Source organism: Balaenoptera acutorostrata, chromosome 8 (genome assembly GCF_949987535.1).
Source record: "Balaenoptera acutorostrata chromosome 8, mBalAcu1.1, whole genome shotgun sequence".
NCBI lineage: Eukaryota > Metazoa > Chordata > Mammalia > Artiodactyla > Balaenopteridae > Balaenoptera > Balaenoptera acutorostrata.
In genome coordinates this window covers 87,964,755-87,986,405 of record NC_080071.1, presented here as the reverse complement: position 1 = coordinate 87,986,405, position 21,651 = coordinate 87,964,755, and the positions used below count along the sequence as shown (strand labels likewise).

The 21,651-nt window shown below is 44.8% G+C and overlaps 1 protein-coding gene across 1 annotated transcript in view; it reads right to left on the bottom strand.

The window, feature by feature from the left end:
• The window catches only part of INPP5D (inositol polyphosphate-5-phosphatase D), a 130,029-nt gene that overhangs the window by 98,970 nt on the left and 9,408 nt on the right, over positions 1 to 21,651 (bottom strand). Inside the window, exon 2 of the mRNA XM_057551877.1 lies at positions 9,425 to 9,488. Within this exon, the coding sequence (XP_057407860.1) occupies positions 9,425 to 9,488 (64 nt within the window). The remainder of the gene's footprint in view (positions 1 to 9,424; positions 9,489 to 21,651) is intronic.

Sequence of the window (21,651 nt, the reverse complement as noted above, 5' to 3'; positions counted from 1 at the left end):
GTCTCAGCTAAGTCATCCTGGAACATGGTCAGGAGGTTCCGCTGTAACACCGCCTGGACTGAACTTAACAGGACGGTCATCTTGAGCCTCATTCAAGACCGTGAATGGCTCAAATGCTATACAACTCACAGCTGGTTCCACAGCTGGGGCCAACCTTCAGTGGTTGGGAAAGCAAAGGCCAGTAGCCGAACATGGCGGCAGCATCAGATTTAATCTGGCACTCACCTTCCAGCCAGGAGGCCCCATTGGACTCCTCCATGACTAACAGCCGAGCCAAGGAGGGGAGGGTGGTCTTGCCCTTAAGCCACAGCATGGCGGGTCAAGTGATATCCCTATTCTGTCACTGACCAGTTGTATGAACCGAGCAAACAGTGTTATCCCACCTGAGCCTTAGTTTCCTTGTGTTTAAAATGGGAATAATGTTAAGAATACCTCCCTCCCAGGATTAAAGAATGTATATTAAGTGCCTGGCTCCTAAGAAGGGCTCAATAAATGGGGACAATGGTGAAAAGAGATAAGGTAAGCCCCGGGGAGGGTCAGTTATAAGACCTTCCCTGGCCCCTCTGGGTATCCTCAAGTTCTCTCTCACTGCTGCCCATAGGGACTCCAGGGACCAGGCCCTGCCCTGAGCTCCTGCATCTGTCTTCCCCAGTTCTTCAACTTGTCCAAAGAGCAGACACAGGACTCAAGTGGGTCCTCATACAAAGAGGACAGAGGGGCCCGAGCTTGGCACCTCCATCCCCTCCCCACTCCTGGGCCGTGATCTGGGGCCAGTCAGGACTCCTGGCCACTCGTTCTTCTTTCCAAGTCCTCCTGGACTATCATGTACCAGTCTCAGGACTCATGAATCTTTTGTGTCCCCAAGTCTCAGCACTTTCTCCCTCCCCTGAGCCTGCCGTCCTCAGTCCGCAGGCCTGGGCTTCCGCCTGCGTAGCTTTGCCTGGGTGTTGCTTAGCTGACTGGCCTCCGTGCCTCTCTCCCCACTTCCTGGTTATCGTAAAACCATCACTCACTGGGTTACACACGTGTCTGGCACTGCATGCTTCACATAAGCCACCTCTGGTCCTGGAAATCTCCCTACATAAGTAATGTCGTTATCTCCATATTTCAGATGAGGAAATGGGGGCTGGAGAGAATAAGACCCAGAGGAATGCTTCTCTCAATCCTCTGCTGCAGGAACTAGTAGAACATCCTGGGAAGCATCTGACTTCCTCACATGGATGTGAAAAGGCAAGGCTTTTCTGACCCAGAAGTGAAAACCCACAAGAAGAAAATGGGAAAGATGAACAGACAACAGCACCAGTTAAAGAGGGAGCTCAGCCAATAATGCAGGCTTGCACCAACATGGAAAACTCCGTGGTGACGTTAAAATCCACCTTGGAGGGAGTGACAGCAAAATGAAGACTGTGGAATAGAGAACCTGCCCAGGATGCAGAGGCAATTGATAAGGAATGAAAAACAAGTGCCAAGTCAGTAGATATGGTGGATAGTGTGGACCCAGTTAAGAATGATAACAGCAGCAAGGGCAAATCAAGTCCTAATTTTAAGTGAAACACATAGTCGTTCTACATTCTTAAGGGTGGCAGCAGAAGTAATTCATTCAGTAAATATCTACTGAGTGCCCACTATATGCCAGGAACAGTTTTAAGGAACAGTTCTAAGACTGGCAATACAAAAATCAATTAATAAGTATATAAAGTCAGGTACTTACAAGTGCCGTGAAGAAGATAAAGGAAGGTAAGGGGTTCGGGAGCCGTAGGTGGGCGGCAGGAAGCAGGTAGATATTTTTATGGAGTAATTAGGGATTATTTTCTTTTCTTCTCTTTTCTTTTTTTTAACATCTTTATTGGAGTATAATTGCTTTACAATGGTGTGTTAGTTTCTGCTTTATAACAAAGTGAATCAGCTATACATATACAGATATCCCCATATCTCCTCCCTCTTGTGTCTCCCTCCCACCCTCCCTATCCCACCCCTCTAGGTGGTCACAAAGCACCGAGCTGATCTCCCTGTGCTATGTGGCTGCTTCCCACTAGCTATCTATTTTACATTTGGTAGTGTATATATGTCCATGCCACTCTCTCACTTCGTTCCATCTTACCCTTCCCATTCCCCGTGTCCTCAAGTCCATTCTCTACGTCTGTGTCTTTATTTCTGGGATTATTTTCTTAGAGGAAAGACTCTCTTCTGTTGGGTAGCTTTAAGTAGCTTCTTACATGTACTAAGGTTAGACCCAGAACCTGATCTTGAGAGGAAAGTTGAGAGAAGACGCTAAACCATTCTGCAAGAAGCAAGTAGTTGCTAAAATATTGATTGGTTTTTATGCTTTTTCTGGTTAGAGCTGGAGAAAGGGATATCGACCCCTAGGATGTGGGGCATGGAGACAAGTCATTGCAAATGTCTGAGCGGGACTGGAGTGGTCCTGGCAACACGGCGCAGGCCACGGCTGAAGAGAGGGGAGAGTCGGGGATATGAGTGTCAGACCATGGATTATGAGCTTCTGGTGCAGTGAAACTTGATGTTCAGCTAAAAATTTTCTTTTTCTCTTTTGAAATTCCCCTAGGATAGGCCAAACGTTTGCATATTAAGGTACTTTTTGCTGCAGGTAACAGAGAACCCCAATTCAACTACTTGAACAAAAAGGAATTAATTATCTCACAAACAGGAAGTCTAGAGGCCAGGCAATGACCAGGCTGGTTAATTCTCCTTGGTTAATTCAATGGCATCATTGAGGACCCAGGTTCATTTCATCTTTCTGCTCTGTCCTCTGCATATTGGCCTCACTTTCCAGCTACTTCCCCTCTTGGTTGCAAGATGGCAGCAGCAGCCCCAGCTATCACATCCTACGACAGCTTCCAAAGGTAGAAAAGAGACCATTTCATCCTTGTGTCTCCTTCTAAGACAAAAAAAAACCTTTACCAGAAGCCCCGTGGAACACTTCCCTTCACGTCTCATTGGTTACTATTGCATCCTACTCCTATCAATTACGTTCTATTACATTATCCCTGTACCTAAACCCACCAACCCCAGCTAGTGTTGGTCCCCATGTGGGCTCTGCTTTGGGCAACAAAGAGGAAATGGTCCCATGTCCTGCGGCAAGGTGAACTAGAAGGCTTGGAGCATGAGAAGCAGGGACAAGATGGCCAGCGGGGAGGGGGAAAGAGTAAAGACAGTCATTTGGAGGCAGAGAGGGCAAATAGAAACCAGAAGAGCTGGAATAAAAACTTACTCAGGGGACTTCCCTGGTGGTCCTGTGGTTAAGACTCTGTACTCCCAATGCAGGGGGCCCGGGTTCAATCCCTGGTCAGGGAACTACGTCCCGCATACCACAACTAAAGATCTCGCATGCCACAACTAAGACCTGGCACAGCCAAATAAATAAATTAATTAAAACAAAACAAAACAGGGCTTCCCTGGTGGCGCAGTGGTTGAGAATCTGCCTGCTAATGCAGGGGACACGGGTTCGAGCCCTGGTCTGGGAAGGTCCCACATGCCGCGGAGTAACTAGGCCCGTGAGCCACAATTACTGAGCCTGTGCGTCTGGAGCCTGTGCTCTGCAACAAGAGAGGCCGCGATAGTGAGAGGCCCGCGCACCGCGATGAAGAGTGGCCCCCACTTGCCTCAACTAGAGGAAGCCCTCGCACAGAAATGAAGACCCAACACAGCCATAAATAAAAAAACAAAACAAAACAAAACAAAACAAAACAAAAAACCCCACAAAACTTACTCAAAGACCAAACAGAAGAAAAGTCTTCTGAGCCAAAGAAAGACCCAGGTTTGCAAAGCGAACAGGCTGAACACATTCCCAGAACTATTGATGAAAGGAAAATGACAAGGGTGGTAAAGAATCCCCACCAGCTTCAACGCAAAAAAAGAAAAAAACTTGGTTCCCTATAATGGGACTGGTACCATCTTGACCTTGGATTTTGTATCTGGGGCTATTTGTAACTCGTAAATTTCTGAAGGCAGTAGAACACCACCTCTATAGAATTTTGAGGGGAAATTCGGTCCCCAAGAATTTCATCTCCATCAAATTTCCTTTTCAATCTGAAAGCAACTGGAAAATGTTTTGAGATAGTCAGAAGCTTGGAAAACAGACCTGTCCTTGTTCTACAGCAGGTTAAACTAACATGAAGTGAGACGAAATTACATTAAAATGCACGCTTCTAGAATGTGGCAGCAATGGCCTAAAGGGACTGCTTGGCCGCTGGGGAGCCTGCCGGGCCCCCTGCCCTCAGTATGGCCACAGAGTCCTGCGAGGCGGCCCCGGCCGCGTGTGGCTTCTGTCGCCTGTGCCTCTCCTGCTCCCTCTCGTGCAATGTCAGGAAGTGTGTTCTCGAGCCACATCCTTCGCCCGGCGGCTCAGACGGAATCTTTACTTCACTTGGTGACCACGCAGAACAATAACAGCTGCCACCCTCTTCCTGAGCGTAATAACAATGGCTCAACCGTCAACCCTCCTGGACACTTGTGACGGAATGGCTTTTAGAAAGTTGTTTTGTTTTCTCTCTCCAAAAGCCACACTGCCCAGAGCAACGTGACAGACACTGTCAGGGAGCAGGAACTGAGTCATGAGTCTCTCACCCGAACAGCTCAGAGCACCGGGGTTTTCTTCTAAATGGGGAAAGGAGACCGAGAGTCTATGAGGCTCATGGTTTCAAATTCCCCCTTCACCTAAACTTGCCTTAAAACCTGTGTGTGTTCCGGTCTTGATTTCAACAGTCAATATCCTGCGTAGAATCTCAACGCTGAGAAAAGACAGGGAGTTTGCAGTGAATATATCGCTGTGATGGGGGGGGCCAGGGGCAGTTTTTATTTTCTGCTGTATTCTTCTTGGTAGGAAGGATGTGAGAAAAACAGCAAGTGTTGAAGGGTCGTAGGAATGGAGCTGAAGGGCCCCATCCACTTGGACTGTGGCGTCGGGCCGTTTACGTGATAGCCCTCGGCCCTCCCCTCACTTCTGCTCAAGCTGGCCCATCAGGACTGCACGTCCTGCCTTGAACTTGGCCCTGATGTCCCAGGGAGGAGGGTCATCGCAAAAGGCAGTGGGAGCCTCGCAGTTCATTCCAGGGAGGGCCACTTCCCGGTCCACGGCGGGGAGGGAGTCTGGGCCTTATGAGAAACCCACACTCTCGGTGCGGGAAACTCAAGGCTGAGGGGCTGGGAGCACCCACCTTCCTCTGGCCTCGCAGGGCAGCGCTCAGAGCCCTGCCCACCCCCAGCACCGGCAGCTCAGCCTCCAGTCTGGAAGATTCTCAGGGTCAAGGGTGGCCGTTGAACAGCTACTTAACAAATCCACGGGCTGCTGAGGAAACTGTGGAAATCCACAGCCCAAGAAGCAGAGCTGAGGGAGGCTGATTGCCACTAAACCTGCCCCCTTCCTGCCACCCCTAGTCACTGCCTAGAACCTTCTAGAACACTGCCTGTGTCCCTTCCCCTCCCCTTCTCTGCTGCCTCTGGGCCCCACGCCTGTTTCCATCTTTTCTTCTGTCAGAACTGCACCCCCCCCCCCCGCTCACCTCTACCCCTCCCTTGTTCTTCCTTCACTTTTTCTTCCTCCCTCTTAGCTTTCTCTTTCCTTCTTTCCTTTTCCCTCTTTCATTCGTTCCTTCCTTCTATCCTCTCTCTTCATTGTCTTTCTCCTTCTCTTTCCATCCCATTTCCCGCCGTTCTTCCCTCCTCCCTCACCGGAGCACGAGGGAGAACTGACTTATGCTGGTTCACAGATGCCATCGTCTTGTTGGAGGTCTGTTCTCTCTCACAGCAAATAAAGACGGTAATGGCCATGCCGGCAGCTCCCCGATGCCAGCCACTCCCCGCGGCTTGGGATTTTACACGCACCCTGGGAGGCGTGTGTGTGATCCCCACTTTCCAGTGGAGTCACGCTCTCGCCCAAGGCCGCACAGCTGGCACAATCTTGACTTGAACCAGCTGGGAACAGGGCGGTCTGCTTGAGTTCCAGGCGCCTCACTGATTTACCCCAAAGGCCAAATGTTACGAGTGATCAGATGGTATCAAGATTTACAACAGTGGCAGGAAAAGAGGGCTCTCCCTTTGAGAGGCTACCTCTCCCTGTCTCCCTGTCCTCCTGGGGCAGAGTCTGTCCTTCTCTAAGGGATTCAACACCCAGCTGGGTTTGGACACACTTTCTGGGGTCCAAGAAAGACGGCTTAGCTGGGCAGGTCTGGAGCCTGGGCCTGAGGCCTCGCTTCTGCAGGGTTCAGCCACGTCCATGCCTAAAGCACGGGGGTTGAATGAAGTTGCAGCTTACACGCTTCCCTCCCATCTCTGATTTTTTGTAAGTCTGAGAAACGTGGAGTGAGAACGAAGTCACCAAGCGTCAGGATCGCTCCTCTTCCTGAGCTACGTGGACTGTCACGGGCCACAACCCGCGGCCGACTTCATGAGGTCGCTCTGCAAGGAACGAAGACCGAGTGGCTCTTTGGTTTTGTCAAAAAGCCAGAGGCCCCAGTGAGAAGAGCTAAGGTAATTAGAATAAGATGAAAGCTTTTGCCGCTTCACTTGGCAACGTTTCAGGCCAGATTCTTATTTGGGGAGCCTCCTATTCTGGTAGCACCAAACAGATTCAGGTGTAAGGAGTGAGTTATTTAGAAACTGTGGCTAAGCTCAGAAAAGAGTATGAGGTTTTGCCTCAACATGAAAAGAGGAACTGGATTTAAAATAAACCCCGACTGGTAACTGCTGAAGCTCGACAAGCCCGAGACTTGGCCTAATAGTGCACGTGCTTTAACCTGCTCCTTGATGCACAGCTACTCTGATCATCTTGTGAGGTGTTGTATTTTTATAGGAAGGCGTATCCTTAGGAGTGAAAACTGCCTAGGTCCCCCAGCTCCCTGTCTCCTGGTTACCTGGTGCTGGCCACCAAGGAGGTCCCAGGCCCAGTGCCGGGGTCGGGGGCAGACCCGTCCAGCAGGGTGCCAGCTCTTCTACGAAACCTGCCTGCCCATCACCCTGGCTGAGCGTGGGCCTCAGGTAACCATGCTCTGTCCCCACAACTCTACCCGCTTCTCCGAGCTGTGGGCGAGCCCCTGCTCCAAGACAGCTGATTCATACACAGACCTGAAAGGGCCCCTGCAGAGTAAGTGGTTGACGGGGCCGAGCCAACCGTATTCCCTCTTGGGACTGGCAACTCAGGAGTGAGCCTGTTGGTGGGGAAGGGCAGACCCACTGAGAAGGGCTGCGTCGTGGCAGGTAGCACCTGGGCTGCAGGGGCCCCAACCCTTCTGGTCCCAGGCCCCAGCCTTCTCCCGCCTTGCGCCGAGCATCTCCACCAGGGCCGCCCACCCCCCTTGCATAAGTCAGCCAAAGCAAGTCTCTGTTCTTTTCAGCCCCCAAAGCCTGATGAGGCCCCAACTGCTGCAGGACTGGCAGCCGTTCCCAGGAACGTGCGATGCCGCAGCAGCAAGAGGTACAGGCCACAGGGAATAGACCTAGACGCAGTCTAGACGTACGCAAGCCGTGAGTACAAACTCTATAGAAGCCACAAAGTCACGTCTTTTCCAGCTTAAGGCCTAGTCATACTTAAAGTCTTCTTCCCTTTGAAGGAATAGAAGAAAACCACAAGGGGAAAAAAGATCAAAAGCACCAACTAACTTTTAACTTAAGAGAGTTTAGACTCCTTTCAGCAAACCACCTACCAAGGATGCCAACCTTTGTGGGAAAGTTCATGCAGTCCTAGACTTGGAAAATATTCGAGGCCATTGAGCCCCACTGCCTGCCCCAGGCAGGCCTCCCTTCAGGCGGCCTCATCCCTGACAGGTGAGGAGCCCATAGGAGAAGCAGCCATCCCATTGTTGAGTGGTTGTCAAGTCTTGAAAGAACCGTCCAAAATTAAGGTACCAACATTTGTCCCTGGTGCCGAGGCTGAGACATGGGGGCATCCTAGACTATCCAAAAACATTCAAATGGATGTTCTTTAGATACCAGTGCAGATGCACGTATGTACAGGAAGGACGAAGAAGCCAGAAGCAGCGCTCAGCCTGACCTCCAGGGCGTGAAGCAATTCTGCTTGACCCCAAACTTGCATCCCCAGGGAAGCCCCACAACACAGCCCCAGCCTCCAAGAAGGCAGTGTCGTGATCACCTGGGTTGGCTCACGCATGGCCCTGAGGTCTCTGTCTCTGTCCCAAGTGGCTCATTGAAATGATTTCTTTGATCCCCATAAATAGTCTCCCAGAAACTTTCTACTCAACACAACTCCCTCTTGACACATTTCCAGTGAACTTGTGCCCCAGGGACCTGCCTGTTGTCCTGCCCTTGATTCCAGCTCCGTCTGTACCGCTGCACCCTAGTTCTGCACAAAATGCATTGTTCCCTTCACCTCCGGAATCAGTGATTACACGCCACCTCGCCCCTTCCACTTCTACTTTCTTTTCAACTAAACCCCACAGACTCTGTCGCTGCTTCTCCATGACATGGTGTCCCAACCCTTCTCTATCCTGGCTGCTCTGCTTGGCACGTGGGTGGGGCACTCTGCCTGTGGGTGCCTCTCACGAAGGGCCCAAGAGCTGAGTGTGACTCCTCTGCTCCCACTGTGGACACCGAGAGCATCACCCCCTTTTTTCTGCCCACCCCCTGCTCTCTTGGTGCAGCCAGATTACAAATAGCTCCCCTGGCCTCCACATCACTCAGTTGTCATGCATTGTGGTCACACAACACCCGTGGTGTTTGTCACGCAAACTGTATGGAAGGTGGTCTTCCCAGACTTGGCACACCTAGTATGGCTTTCTTTAACCTTTTTATTTTCTTCCTTTTTTGGCCACGTTACACTGCTTGCAGGATCTTAGTTCCCTGACCAGGGATTGAACCCCGGGGCCACCGCAGTGAAAGCGCCGAGTGCTAACTACTGGGCGGCCAGGGAATTCGCTCTTTAACCTTTAATGCAAGTTTTACACGTTTGGACTTTACATGGTGAAATCAGATGCCATGAGCATCAGCCTTTGACGGAACAGATCTCTACAAATTGAAAGATATTATCTCATGCTAATCCTTAGGGCAGTCTTCTAGCCCCTCATACGATCTGTTCTCTCCCAAGTTCCCTCCCTTCTCTCTTTCCTGGCCCACTTACTGTCAGGCATTTGAATGCACTGAAAAAACAACCAACAAGCCACAGTCACTTGTCCTTGGTCTCTGAGTATCCTTCTTTCTGTTATTTCCCCTTCACACCCATGAACACAGATGACGTCTGCCATACCTGCTCCATCATGTCCCAGGGCAGGTCCCTTTGCAGGGTCACAGTCTACCCGCTAAGCAACGCCACCCAGGTTCTTCTAGGAGAAAGACAAGCCCCCATGTCTAGGTGGCTTGGGGCACCTGCTTTCTTCCCTTCTTCCTCTTTTTCACTCCTTCTCTGCCAATATAGGTTCCAGTCAGGGTCAGATTTCGAGGTTTATAAAAGACTTACCTGAACAGTGAATTTATCATCTTCATTGGGCAGAATCCTGTAAGTGTAAACGCAATTCCGGTACCTGAAATAGACCAAATGCTGAATTAGAACCTACGCATTCCTTTTTCTGGACATCAAGCAATCCTGGGCAAAGTCAGGGTTGCTTGTCCACTCCCCACCCCCCCAGCACTCAAGGAGCCTCAGGAAAAGGCGGGTGGGATCTTTGGGACGTGATTTACGTTGGCACTTGACAGCTGTGTGGTCTGATTTAGAGGAGTTCGCCATCTCTAAGAGGCTTCCTAAACCTCTGGGCTGTCATGTTGGCCAAATGAATGGAGCCAGAAGGGGTGTTTCAAGAAGAAATGGGACTCCAGTGGGGCTGAGCACCGTAGGAACATGCCGAATGGGTGGTGGGCACTGCCACAGAGGGGCGGCACTGGCCAGGGCAAAGCTCAGTCAGCTTTGGAAGGAGCTCCCCTACCCACTGTGGCTGCATCTCCTGGAGACTTTGCCCCATGGGTTCATTCTCCCAAAGGCCAGCCCCCATCCCTTCAGAGACCCAGATTTTCCCAGCAGCAGGTGGGTGAGCCTTAGGGTTGCTTCTCACGCAGAAGTGCAAGGAATTTCGGATTCTCTTTTCTTTCCAAAAGCTCAACCTTCCTCTGGTCCAGAGGTCTCCAATGTGAGAAGGAAGAAGAGCTACTTTCTATTCTCCTAAAAGCTTTGAGAGGAAGTGGGAGTTGTCAAGTCTGACCACCTTGGGAGAGGGGCCCATTGGTGGGTGGTCCAGGTGGGGGACCGAGCCCACAGACAGCCTGGTGGTAGCAGATGGCCACAGAGGTCCACTGGCTCGGCTGGTGAGCCCACAGGCATAAGGAGTTTGGGAGAACGCTACTTGGGTCTTACACTCTCAGTTGAAATGGCTGGTCTGTTCTCTCACCCACCATAACCTCCCTGCCCCCATTTCCCCTACTTGGGATTCTCACAGACCTTGAAAACTTGCCCGCCCCTGCTGTACCCCCAGACAGGGGCCACACTCCAGCTCACAGATGCTCATGTTGTTTCTGTGATCAAGGAAATGATTCAGTACAAAAGTTTCACTCATTTAACCCCTCCTATGTGCCCGGCCCTAAACATTTATGTTATTGTTTAACTAGATTTTAAAATTATACACTAGTTTAAAAAATTTAAGACCACACGGAAAGATATAAAATGAAAAATAAATGTCTCCTTCCCCGGCTCCTGTGGGTTCCTTAGAGTTCCTACTCCTTCTTGTAAATCATGCCAAAATGTTTAAACATACACACAAACTTATATATGCATATCTTTTAAATGCAAATAACATCATACTATATACATTGTTCTGAAATTTGCTGTTTTTCACCAAAAAAACATTAGCGATCTGCCTAAGTCATGTTCTACCATGTGGCCATGCCATTGTTCATTTTAGACCACGATGATGGACAGGTAGTTATTTTGGGCTTTTTACTATTATAAATAATGCTGCAGTGAACATCTCTGTTCCTACCTCTTGTGTACACTGGTGAATCCAGAGTTTTAGTTTCCCCACCAGTAAAAAGGGGAGAATGATAACACAACATCTACCTGTTGTGTAGATTAAGCATTTAGAAGAGTGCCTGAAACACACTGAACACTACACGTGCTGACATTTGTTAGAGACTGTGGATAAATCACTAGAAGGAGAACAGCTGGGCTGAAGGACGCAGGCACTTTATATATATATATATATATATATATATATATATTTTTTTTTTTTTTAACATCTTTATCGGAGTATAATTGCTTTACAATGGTGTGTTAGTTTCTGCTTTATAACAAAGTGAATCAGTTATACATATACATATGTTCCCATATCTCTTCCCTCTTGCATCTCCCTCCCTCCCACCCTCCCTATCCCACCCCTCTAGGTGGTCACAAAGCACCGAGCTGATTGCCTTCCAATGAAGTTCTCACATTGTGTCTCCTGCTAACCGGATATGAAAGTGTCTATTTCCCCACACCCTGCCAACTGGCTGTTATCAGACATTTTAATCTTTTGCAAATCTGAGAGGTGAAAGAAAAATGATGGCTTGCTTTAATTTGCCTTTCTTTATGAGAAAGGTTGAACGTGTTCTCATATGTTTCACTATTTGTGTTTCTTTTCCTGTGAATTCCTTTTCATGTCTTTGTCTCACATTTTTTAAATCATCTTTTGCTTATTTATTCATAAGACTTTGAAATATACTACAATATATTTTGGAGTTATTTATTTTTAACAGTGTTTATTGATTTATTTTCTTTTCAGCTGTGTATAAGTTTTACAATTTTATGTAATTTTACAATTTTTAAAGCCTTTTGAAACAATGAATGTTAAAAGAAAGTTTTGTAGAATGTTTTGGGTAATTTCACTTCCACATGTCTCTTCATTTCTCATAGGAAAATTTCCTCTCTTCCTCGGATCCCTTTAATTCCCGTCTTTCCACTCCCCTTCCTGTCTTTAGAGCCTGAACTGACACCACAATTGGCTTATCTCAGAGACGGCCAGGATGAATCCGTAGTCTAGTACCACCTCACCCCCTGGAGATGTCCCGGGAAGCAGGGAACCATCCCAGACCCCAGCCTAACTCCCCCATCCCCCTCCCCTGCAGCCTCAAGCCCCTTTGCAGAGCCTGCCAGGCACACACCGGAGGACAGCTAGGACTCTGCTCTGCTCTTATCTTTCACTGCGTGTTCTCGTGACACTTCCTCCTGTAGATATGCAAATAAGGCCAGGGCGAGAACGGTCTCCTATTTGGGTGAGGGCAGCTAATTTGTGGAAGAGGTTGAACAGGCCCCAAACATCAGCTTGTAAACAGAAAGAAAGAAAGAACACAGAGTCACCAGGAAAGGCACAGAGACAGCGTACAGAACAGGAAGACCCTTTAGTTAATCAAGTGTGGCAGACAAGCCTTTATGGCTTTTTCAGAGATGTTCTAGCAACACTGAAACAAAGAAACAGCTCCATACTACTCACACAGATGAGAATTCAAAAGCTAGTACAATGGGAAAAGAGGATACTTTCCCCTTAGATAGTAATATCTCAGCATCTCCAATGCATGGGGCCCACACGTCATCCCTGGGGCCAAATCAGTAGATCTTCAAGGGAAAGCATAGAGCATCACCGCCACCACCACCCCTGCCACACACAACCCCTGGGAGAGCATGCCATGGGGTGTTGGGGACTCTGCAGGGAGGTGGAGGGGCGCACCCCTTGGCCTCCTGCACTCACCAGCAGCTGCACTTCACCCTGGTCCTACACGCATCAACGTATACATATACATACATGTGCATACACATATACAGATACATAACATACACATATACACATATGCACACACACACACATACACCCATAAAATCTTACATGTAAAATGTTTAAAGTGAAGATTCCACAATTAAATCATCTTTGACAACTACTGCACTGGAACATAATCCAGACAACGTGCTCATTGGGGGCAATGGGTTCCATCCAGGCCTTTCCCCCTCTTTATGGTGATTTAGTAAAAAGTTAGGCTGCTAACACCAGCCCTCAGCTGCTACTCCTTCTAGTGATTGGGTCACATTTCAGGGCGAGTGTGTTAGGAATGTTCCCGCTGGACACCCAGGTTGGGATGGTGCTGGGCCATCCCAGTCTCCCGTGTCCCTGGTGCGTATGAGATTACTCCACTCTCAAATGCAGTGGTGCTTACAACAAATTTCCCATGTGACTCCCAACGGCTGTTGGGTGACTACAGGTGCCTACACTGTTCTAAGCAGGAAGATGCTTCCCCCGGGAAGGGCACTTTCAGATCATGGTTTGGGAAGCTTTGCTCAAATGTAAACGGATAAGCAAATGGAAATAGGAAGAAACTACTTCATGGCATTTTATTTATTCTCTCAGATAAAACTACTACTTCTGTGTGGCTCTTCCTAGCCAAATAACCACTGACAAGCATGCCCAGAAGCATCCTTTACTGTGGTGAGCCCCATGGGGAGAGAAAGAGAGAGAGAGAGAAGAATCAAACTCCGAAATTCGAGAACCTCATTAGTGTCTGTCTCACTCTGCTGATCGGCTTAGCATGTTCTATAATTGTTTTTTAAACTCCTTTGTAACTCATTATATTTCCAGTTCTAATTTCTAATTGTTTGTACGTGTTTTCTCTTTTTTTCTTGCTTGAGTGTTGCAGACATCTGGACAAGATGGGATGGGAGAACAAGGGTTGGGAACTCTGCATTCAAAAAAGCCACTTGCGGAGTCAAGATGGCAGACTAGGAGGATGCGGAATTCATGTCTCCCCACAACTAGGGCACCTACGGTGGGGGACCACGGACACCTAAGGGGACGGGAGGAACCCCCAGAGAACAGTTGTTTCCATTATATTTTTATTTTTCCTAATATATATTTTATCTTTCTAATTTTATTCTTTGATAGTGTATTGCTCCTTTTGTTTGTTTGTTTGTTTGTTTGTTGGGTTTTTTTTGTTTTGCTGTGCCAAGCAGCTTGCAGGATCTTGGTTCCCAGGCCGGAGGTCGGGCCTGAACTCCTGTGGTGGGAACTCTGAGTCCAAATCGCTGGACTAACAGAGAACCTCAGACCCCAGAGAATATTAATCGGAGGGAGGCTTCCCCGGAGGTCCAAATCTCAGCACCAAGACCCGGCTTTATCCAACTGCCTGCAAACTCCAGTGCTGGATGCCTCAGGCCAAACAACCAGTAAGAGAGGAATACAGCCCCGCCCATCAAAAAAAAAGAAATGACAAAAAATATGTTACAGACGAAGGAGAAAGGTAAAAACCTACAAAACCAAATAAATGAGGACAAGATAGGTAACCTACCTGAAAAAGAATTCAGAGTAATGAGAGTAAAGATAATCCAAAATCTCGGAAACAGAATGGAGAAAATACAAGAAACATTTAACGAGGATCCAGAAGAACTAAAGAGAAAACAAACAGCGATGAACAACACAATAACTGAAATTAAAAAAATACTCTAGAAGGGGCTTCCCTGGTGGCGCAGTGGTTGAGAATCTGCCTGCCAATGCAGGGGATACGGGTTCGAGCCCTGGTCTGGGAAGATCCCACATGCCGCGGAGCGGCTGGGCCCGTGAGCCACAATTGCTGAGCCTGCGCGTCTGGAGCCTGTGCTCCGCAACAAGAGAGGCCGCGATAGTGAGAGGCCCGCGCACCGCGATGAAGAATGGCCCCCACTTGCCGCAACTGGAGAAAGCCCTCGCACAGAAACGAAGACCCAACACAGCCATAAATAAATAAATAAATAAATAAAATATTAAAAAAAAAATACTCTAGAAGGAATCAATAGCAGAATAACTGAGGCAAGGAACGGATAAGTGACCTGGAAGATAAAATGGTGGGAATAACTGCCAGGGAGCAGAATAAAGAAAAAAGAATGAAAAGAATTGAGGACAGTCTCAGAGACATCTGGGACAACATTAAATACACCAACATTCGAATTACAGGGGTCCCAGAAGAAGAAGAGAAAAAGAAAGGGTCTGAGAAAATATTTGAAGAGATTATAGTTGAAAACTTCCCTAACATGGGAAAGGAAATAGCCACCCAAGTCCAGGAAGCGCAGAGAGTCCCATACAGGATAAACCCAAAGAGAAACATGCCAAGACATATATTAATCAAACTATCAAAAATTAAATACAAAGAAAAAATATTAAAAGCAGCAAGGGAAAAGCAACAAATAACATACAAGGGAATCCCCATAAGGTTAACAGCTGATCTTTCAGCAGAAACTCTGCAAGCCAGAAGGGAGTGGCAAGACATATTTAAAGTGAGGAAAGGGAAAAACCTACAACCAAGATTACTCTACCCAGCAAGGATCTCATTCAGATTCAACAGAGAAATTAAAACCTTTACAGACAAGCAAAAGTTAAGAGAATTCAGCACCACCAAACCAGCTTTACAACAAATGCTAAAGGAATTTCTCTAGACAGGAAAAACAAGAGAAGGAAAAGACCTACAAAAACAAACCCAAAACAATTAAGAGAATGGTAACAGGAACATACAAATCAATAATTACCTTAAATGTAAATGAATTAAATGCTCCAACCAAAAGACATAGACTGGCTGAATGGATACAAAAACAAGACCCATATATATGCTGTCTACAAGAGATCCACTTCAGACCTAGGGACACATACAGACTGAAAGTGAGGGGATGGAAAGAGATATTCCACGCAAATGGAAATCAAAAGAAAGCTGGAGTAGCAATTCTCATATCAGACAAAATAGACTTTAAAATAAAGACTATTACAAGAGACAAAGAAGGACACTACATAATGATCAAGGGATCAACCCAAGAAGAAGATATAACAATTGTAAATATTTATGCACCCAACATAGGAGCACCTCAATACATAAGGCAAATGCTAACAGCCATAAAAGGGGAAATTGACAGTAACACGGTAATAGTGGGGGACTTTGACACCCCACTTTCACCAATGGACAGATCATCCAAAATGAAAATAAATAAGGAAACACAAGCTTTAAATGACACATTAAATAAGATGGACTTAATTGATATTTATAGGACATTCTACCCAAAAACAACAGAATACACTTTCTTCTCAAGTACGCATGGAACATTCTCCAGGATAGATCATATCTTGGGTCACAAATCAAGCCTTGGTAAATTTAAGAAAATTGATGTCATATCAAGTATATTTTCAGACCACAACTCTACTAGACTAGATATCAGTTACAGAAAAAAAACTGTAAAAAATACAAACACATGGAGGCTAAACAATACGCTACTAAATAATCAAGAGATCACTGAAGAAATCAAAGAGGAAAACAAAAAATACCTAGAAACAAATGACAATGAAAATACGACAACGCAAAACCTATGGGATGCAGCAAAAGCAGTTCTAAGAGGGAGTTTATAGCAATACAATCTTACCTCAAGAAACAAGAAAAATCTCAAATAAACAACCTAAACTTACACCTAAAGCAATTAGAGAAAGAAGAACAAAAAAACCCCAAAGTAGCAGAAGGAAAGAAACCATAAAGATCAGATCAGAAATAAATAAAAAAGAAATGAAGGAAACAATAGCAAAGATCAATAAAACTAAAAGCTGGTTCTTTAAGAAGATAAACAAAATTGATAAACCTTTAGCCAGGCTTATCAAGAAAAAAAGGGAGAAGACTCAAATCAACAGAATTAGAGATGAAAAAGAAGTAACAACTGACACTGCAGAAATACAAAGGATCATGAGACATTACTACAAGCAACACTATGCCAATAAAATGGACAACCTGGAAGAAATGGACAAATTCTTAGAAAGGTATAACCTTCCAAGACTGAACCAGGAAGAAGTAGAAAATATGAACAGACCAATCACAAGTAATGAAATTGAAACAGTGATTAAAAATCTTCCAACAAACAAAAGGACCAGATGGCTCCACAGGAGAATTCTATCAAACATTTAGAGAAGAGCTAACACCTATCCTTCTCAAACTCTTCCAAAAAATTGCAGAGGAAGGAACACTCCCAAACTCATTCTGTGAGCCCACCATCACCCTGATACCAAAACCAAAGATGTCACAAAAAAAGAAAACTACAGGCCAATATCACTGATGAACATAGATGTAAAAATCCTCAACAAAATACTAGCAAACAGAATCCAACAGCACATTAAAAGGATCATACACCATGATCAAGTGAGGTTTATCCCAGGAATGCAAGGATTCTTCAATATATGCAAATCAATCAGTGTGATACACCATATTAACAAACTGAAGGATAAAAACCATATGATCATCTCAATAGATGCAGAAAAAGCTTTTGACAAAATTCAACTCCCATTTATGATAAAAACTCTCAAGAAAGTAGGCATAGAGGGAACCCACCTCAACATAATAAAGGCCATATATGACAAACCCACAGCCAACATCGTTCTCAATGGTGAAAAGCTGAAACCATTTTCTCTAAGATCAGGAACAAGACAACGTTGCCCACTCTCACCACTATTATTCAACATAGTTTTGGAAGTCCTAGGCATGACAATCAGAGAAGAAAAGGAAATAAAAGGAATCCAAATCGGAAAAGAAGAAGTAAAACTGCCACTGTTTGCAGATGACATGATGCTATATATAGAGAATCCTAAAGATGCCACCAGAAAACTACTAGAGCTAATCAATGAATTTGGTAGAGTAGCAGGATACAAAATTAGTGTACAAAATCTCTTGCATTCCTATACACTAATGATGAAAAATCTGAAAGAGAAATAAAGGAAACACTCCCATTTGCCATTGCAACAAAAAGAATAAAATACCTAGGAATAAACCTACCTAAGGAGACAGAAGACCTGTATGCAGAAAACTGTAAGACACTGATGAAAGAAATTAAAGATGATACAAACAGATGGAGAGAAATACCGTGTTCTTGGATTGGAAGAATCAACATTGTGAAAATGACTATACTACCCAAAGCAATCTACAGATTCAATGCAATCCCTATCAAACTACCAGTGGCATTTTCCACAGAACTAGAGCAAAACATTCCACAATTTGTATGGAAACACAAAAGACCCCGAATAGCCACTATACTACAAAGCTACAGTAATCAAGACAGTATGGTATTGGCACAAAAAGAGAAATATAGATCAATGCAACAGGATAGAAAGCCCAGAGATAAACCCATGCACATATGGTCACTTTATCTTTGATAAAGGAGGCAAGAGTATACAATGGAGAAAAGACAGCCTCTTCAATAAGTGGTGCTGGGAAAACTGGACAGCTACATATAAAAGAATGAAATTAGAACACTTCCTAACACCATACACAAAAATAAACTCAAAATGGATTAAAGACCTAAATGTAAGGCCAAACACTATAAAACTCTTAGAGGAAAACATAGGTGGAACACTCTATGACATAAATCACAGCAAGATCCTTTTTGACCCACCTCCTAGAGAAATGGAAATAAAAACAAAAATAAACAAATGGGACCTAATGAAACTTCAAAGCTTTTGCACAGCAAAGGAAACCATAAACAAGACAAAAAGACAACCCTCAGAATGAGAGAAAATATTTGCAAATGAAGCAACTGACAAAGGATTAATCTCCAAAATACACAAGCAGCTCATGCAGCTCAATATTAAAAAAGCCAACAACCCAATCCAAAAATGGGCAGAAGACCTAAACAGACATTTCTGCAAAGAAGATATACAGATTGCCAACAAACACATGAAAGGATGTTCAACATCACTAATCATTAGAGAAATGCAAATCAAAACCACAATGAGTTATCACCTCACACTGGTCAGAATGGTCATAATCAAAAAATCTACAAACAATAAACGCTGGAGAGGGTGTGGAGAAAAGGGAACCCTCTTGCACTGTTGGTGGGAATGTAAATTGATACAGCCACTATGGATAACAGTATGGAGGTTCCTTAAAAAACTAAAAATAGAACTACCATATGACCCAGCAATTCCACTACTGGGTATATACGCTGAGAAAACCGTAATTCAAAAATTGTCATGTACCACAATGTTCACTGCAGCTCTATTTACAATAGCCAGGACATGGAAGCAACCTAGGTGTCCATCGACAGATGAATGGATAAAGAAGATGTGGCACATATATACAATGGAATATTATTCAGCCATAAAAAGAAACGAAATTGAGTTATTTGTAGTGAGGTGGATGGACCTAGAGTCTGTCATACAGAGTGAAGTAAGTCAGAAAGAGAAAAACAAATACCGTATGCTGACACATATATATGGAATCTAAAAAAAAGGTTCTGAAGAACCTAGGGGCAGGACAGGAATAAAGATGCAGACGTAGAGGATGGACTTGAGGACATGGGGAGTGGGAAGGGTAAGCTGGGAAGAAGTGAGAGAGTGGCATGGACATATATACACTACCAAATGTGAAATAGCTAGCTAGTGGGAAGCAGCCGCATAGCACGGGGAGATCAGCTCGGTGCTTTGTGACCACCTAGAGGGGTGGGATAGGGAAGGTGGGAGGGAGACGCAAGAGGGAGAAGATATGGGGATATATGTATATGTACAGCTGATTCACTTTGATATAAAGCAGAAACTAACACACTATTGTAAAGCAATTATACTCCAATAAAGTTGTTAAAAAAAAAAAAAAGCCACTTGGACCCCATGTAGAAATAAGAGAAAACGTGTGCATGCCCTAGCAACCAAGGGTGTTCACAGTTCACCACCCAAACCTCAAAGAATCCCAGCCAAAGAGTGAGAAAAAGAGGCCATCAGGTCAGAAGCAAGAGGAGGCAGTCCAGGTGGCCAGGTGAGAGGTGGGGGTGAGACGTCTAGAGTGTCGTTGGGGACTGGCCCAGCACCTGCCCCAGCAGCCTCTGGGTCCAGAGGGTTCTTCGCATGAGACCCCTGGGAGGAAACCCACCTATCCGTGCAACACACCACCCCCCCATCACTCAACCCCATCAGGTGGATCTTGGATCAGGGGGCTCCCACCCCCATCCCTGCTGATCCTTTTATCTTTGGGAAGAATATTCAAGCAGAAACCCACTCCAGTCTCTAAAAAAAAAAAAAAATTTGGATCAAATTTTTCCTGACAATTCTTTGTTGGAAAAGAAAAATCACCAGACTTATCAAAAACATCGCCACTCAAAAGGAAGAGTATCATTTTTCTAAGAACTCAAAGGTGATACCTCCTTGTTACATAGAATCACTGCAAAAAGAAAAAAGGAAAATAACACATTCTGGAGAAATCTGAGTTGCGAACTCAGTAAGATTTAAGAGACAATTGTATCTCTGAAACTGGAAAAATCAATTGTGAAAATTGAGCAACATGAGATAAGAAAAACTGATCAGAAGTGAAAAACCTAGAGTCCTACAGTCAGCATTAAACACCACAAGAGAGGCAGTAAATAGCAGCTTCATGTTCTGGAGAACTTCAACAAGGAAGAAGATAAATCTGAGAAAATCGGTGCAGAAGGAGAGGGAAGATGAGAAATATAGAAGACATAGCTCTGTCCTCAAACATATATACAGTAGGGGTTCCTGAACACACAGGTAGTTTTCTAATATAAAAAGAAAAGCAGAACAGATAAATAAATCTAAGAGCATATGACCTGACATGCAGAAAATTAAATGAATAACCCTCTGACAAACAGAAGAGCAAAAAGAAAACAATGCAAGTGAGCTAGACGTTGTTCCTTCACCCTCCCCTCCAACCCCCAGAAGACCCACTCTCTACCCTTCTCCACCTGCCCTGTGTCCAGCAGGCTGACCTGTGTGTGCCGCTTCACCAAGGTTTAGCTAATGGGAGGCACTGACAGAGTGAGAGGACGGTATCCTCTCCCCAGGCTGCTATCTATCTATATATATCTATCCCCAGGCTGCTTCACCATCCCCACGCCTAGCACCCCTTTCGATTATGCCATCTATTTCCTGCTGGGATCCTGGCCAACACAACTAGTAAGCAAGACCAGTAATGAGTAAAGGAAGGTAGCAATAGCAATAAAAGAGAAACCTTAAAATTATAGAAAACCGTGAATAATTGTATGCCAGAAACTTTGAAAAATCTCAACAAATGAACTGTTTACTGAAAAATATATATAACTTATCAAAAGTAACCTGAAAACAACAAGGTCCAACTGTAGAGCACAGGGAACTATACACAATATTCTGTGATAAACCATAATGGAAAAGAATATAAAAAAGAATGTGTATATATATATACATATATATATATATATATATATATATATGTATATATATGAATCATTTTGCTGTATACCAGAAGTTAACACAGCATTATAAATCAACTATACTTCAATAAAATAAAAAAATTTTTTAAAAGTAACATGAGAGGAGATAGAAAACAAGAATAAATCAATACCAAAGAAGAAACTGAAGTAAACATTAAAGAATTATCTCTATAAATGGCTCTGAGGAAAAGCACCTTTGCCAATTTTTTTTTTATATTTAAAAAAATCAGATAATGATGATGCTTCATAAATGTCTCCAGGATATTTTACAAAACACACATGACTCTTAAACCATAACATGATCAAAATCATATAAATCAATCTCACTTATGAATACATATGCTAAAATTCAGAGTAAAATAAAGTTATCATAATCAAGAACAGTTCATTTTAATCTTGCAAAAAAATGGTTCATATTAAGAAATCTATAAAATCAAGCTATTTACCAGTTAATGAAATAAGAGAAATAGCTTAATCATCTCAATAGACATTAAAAA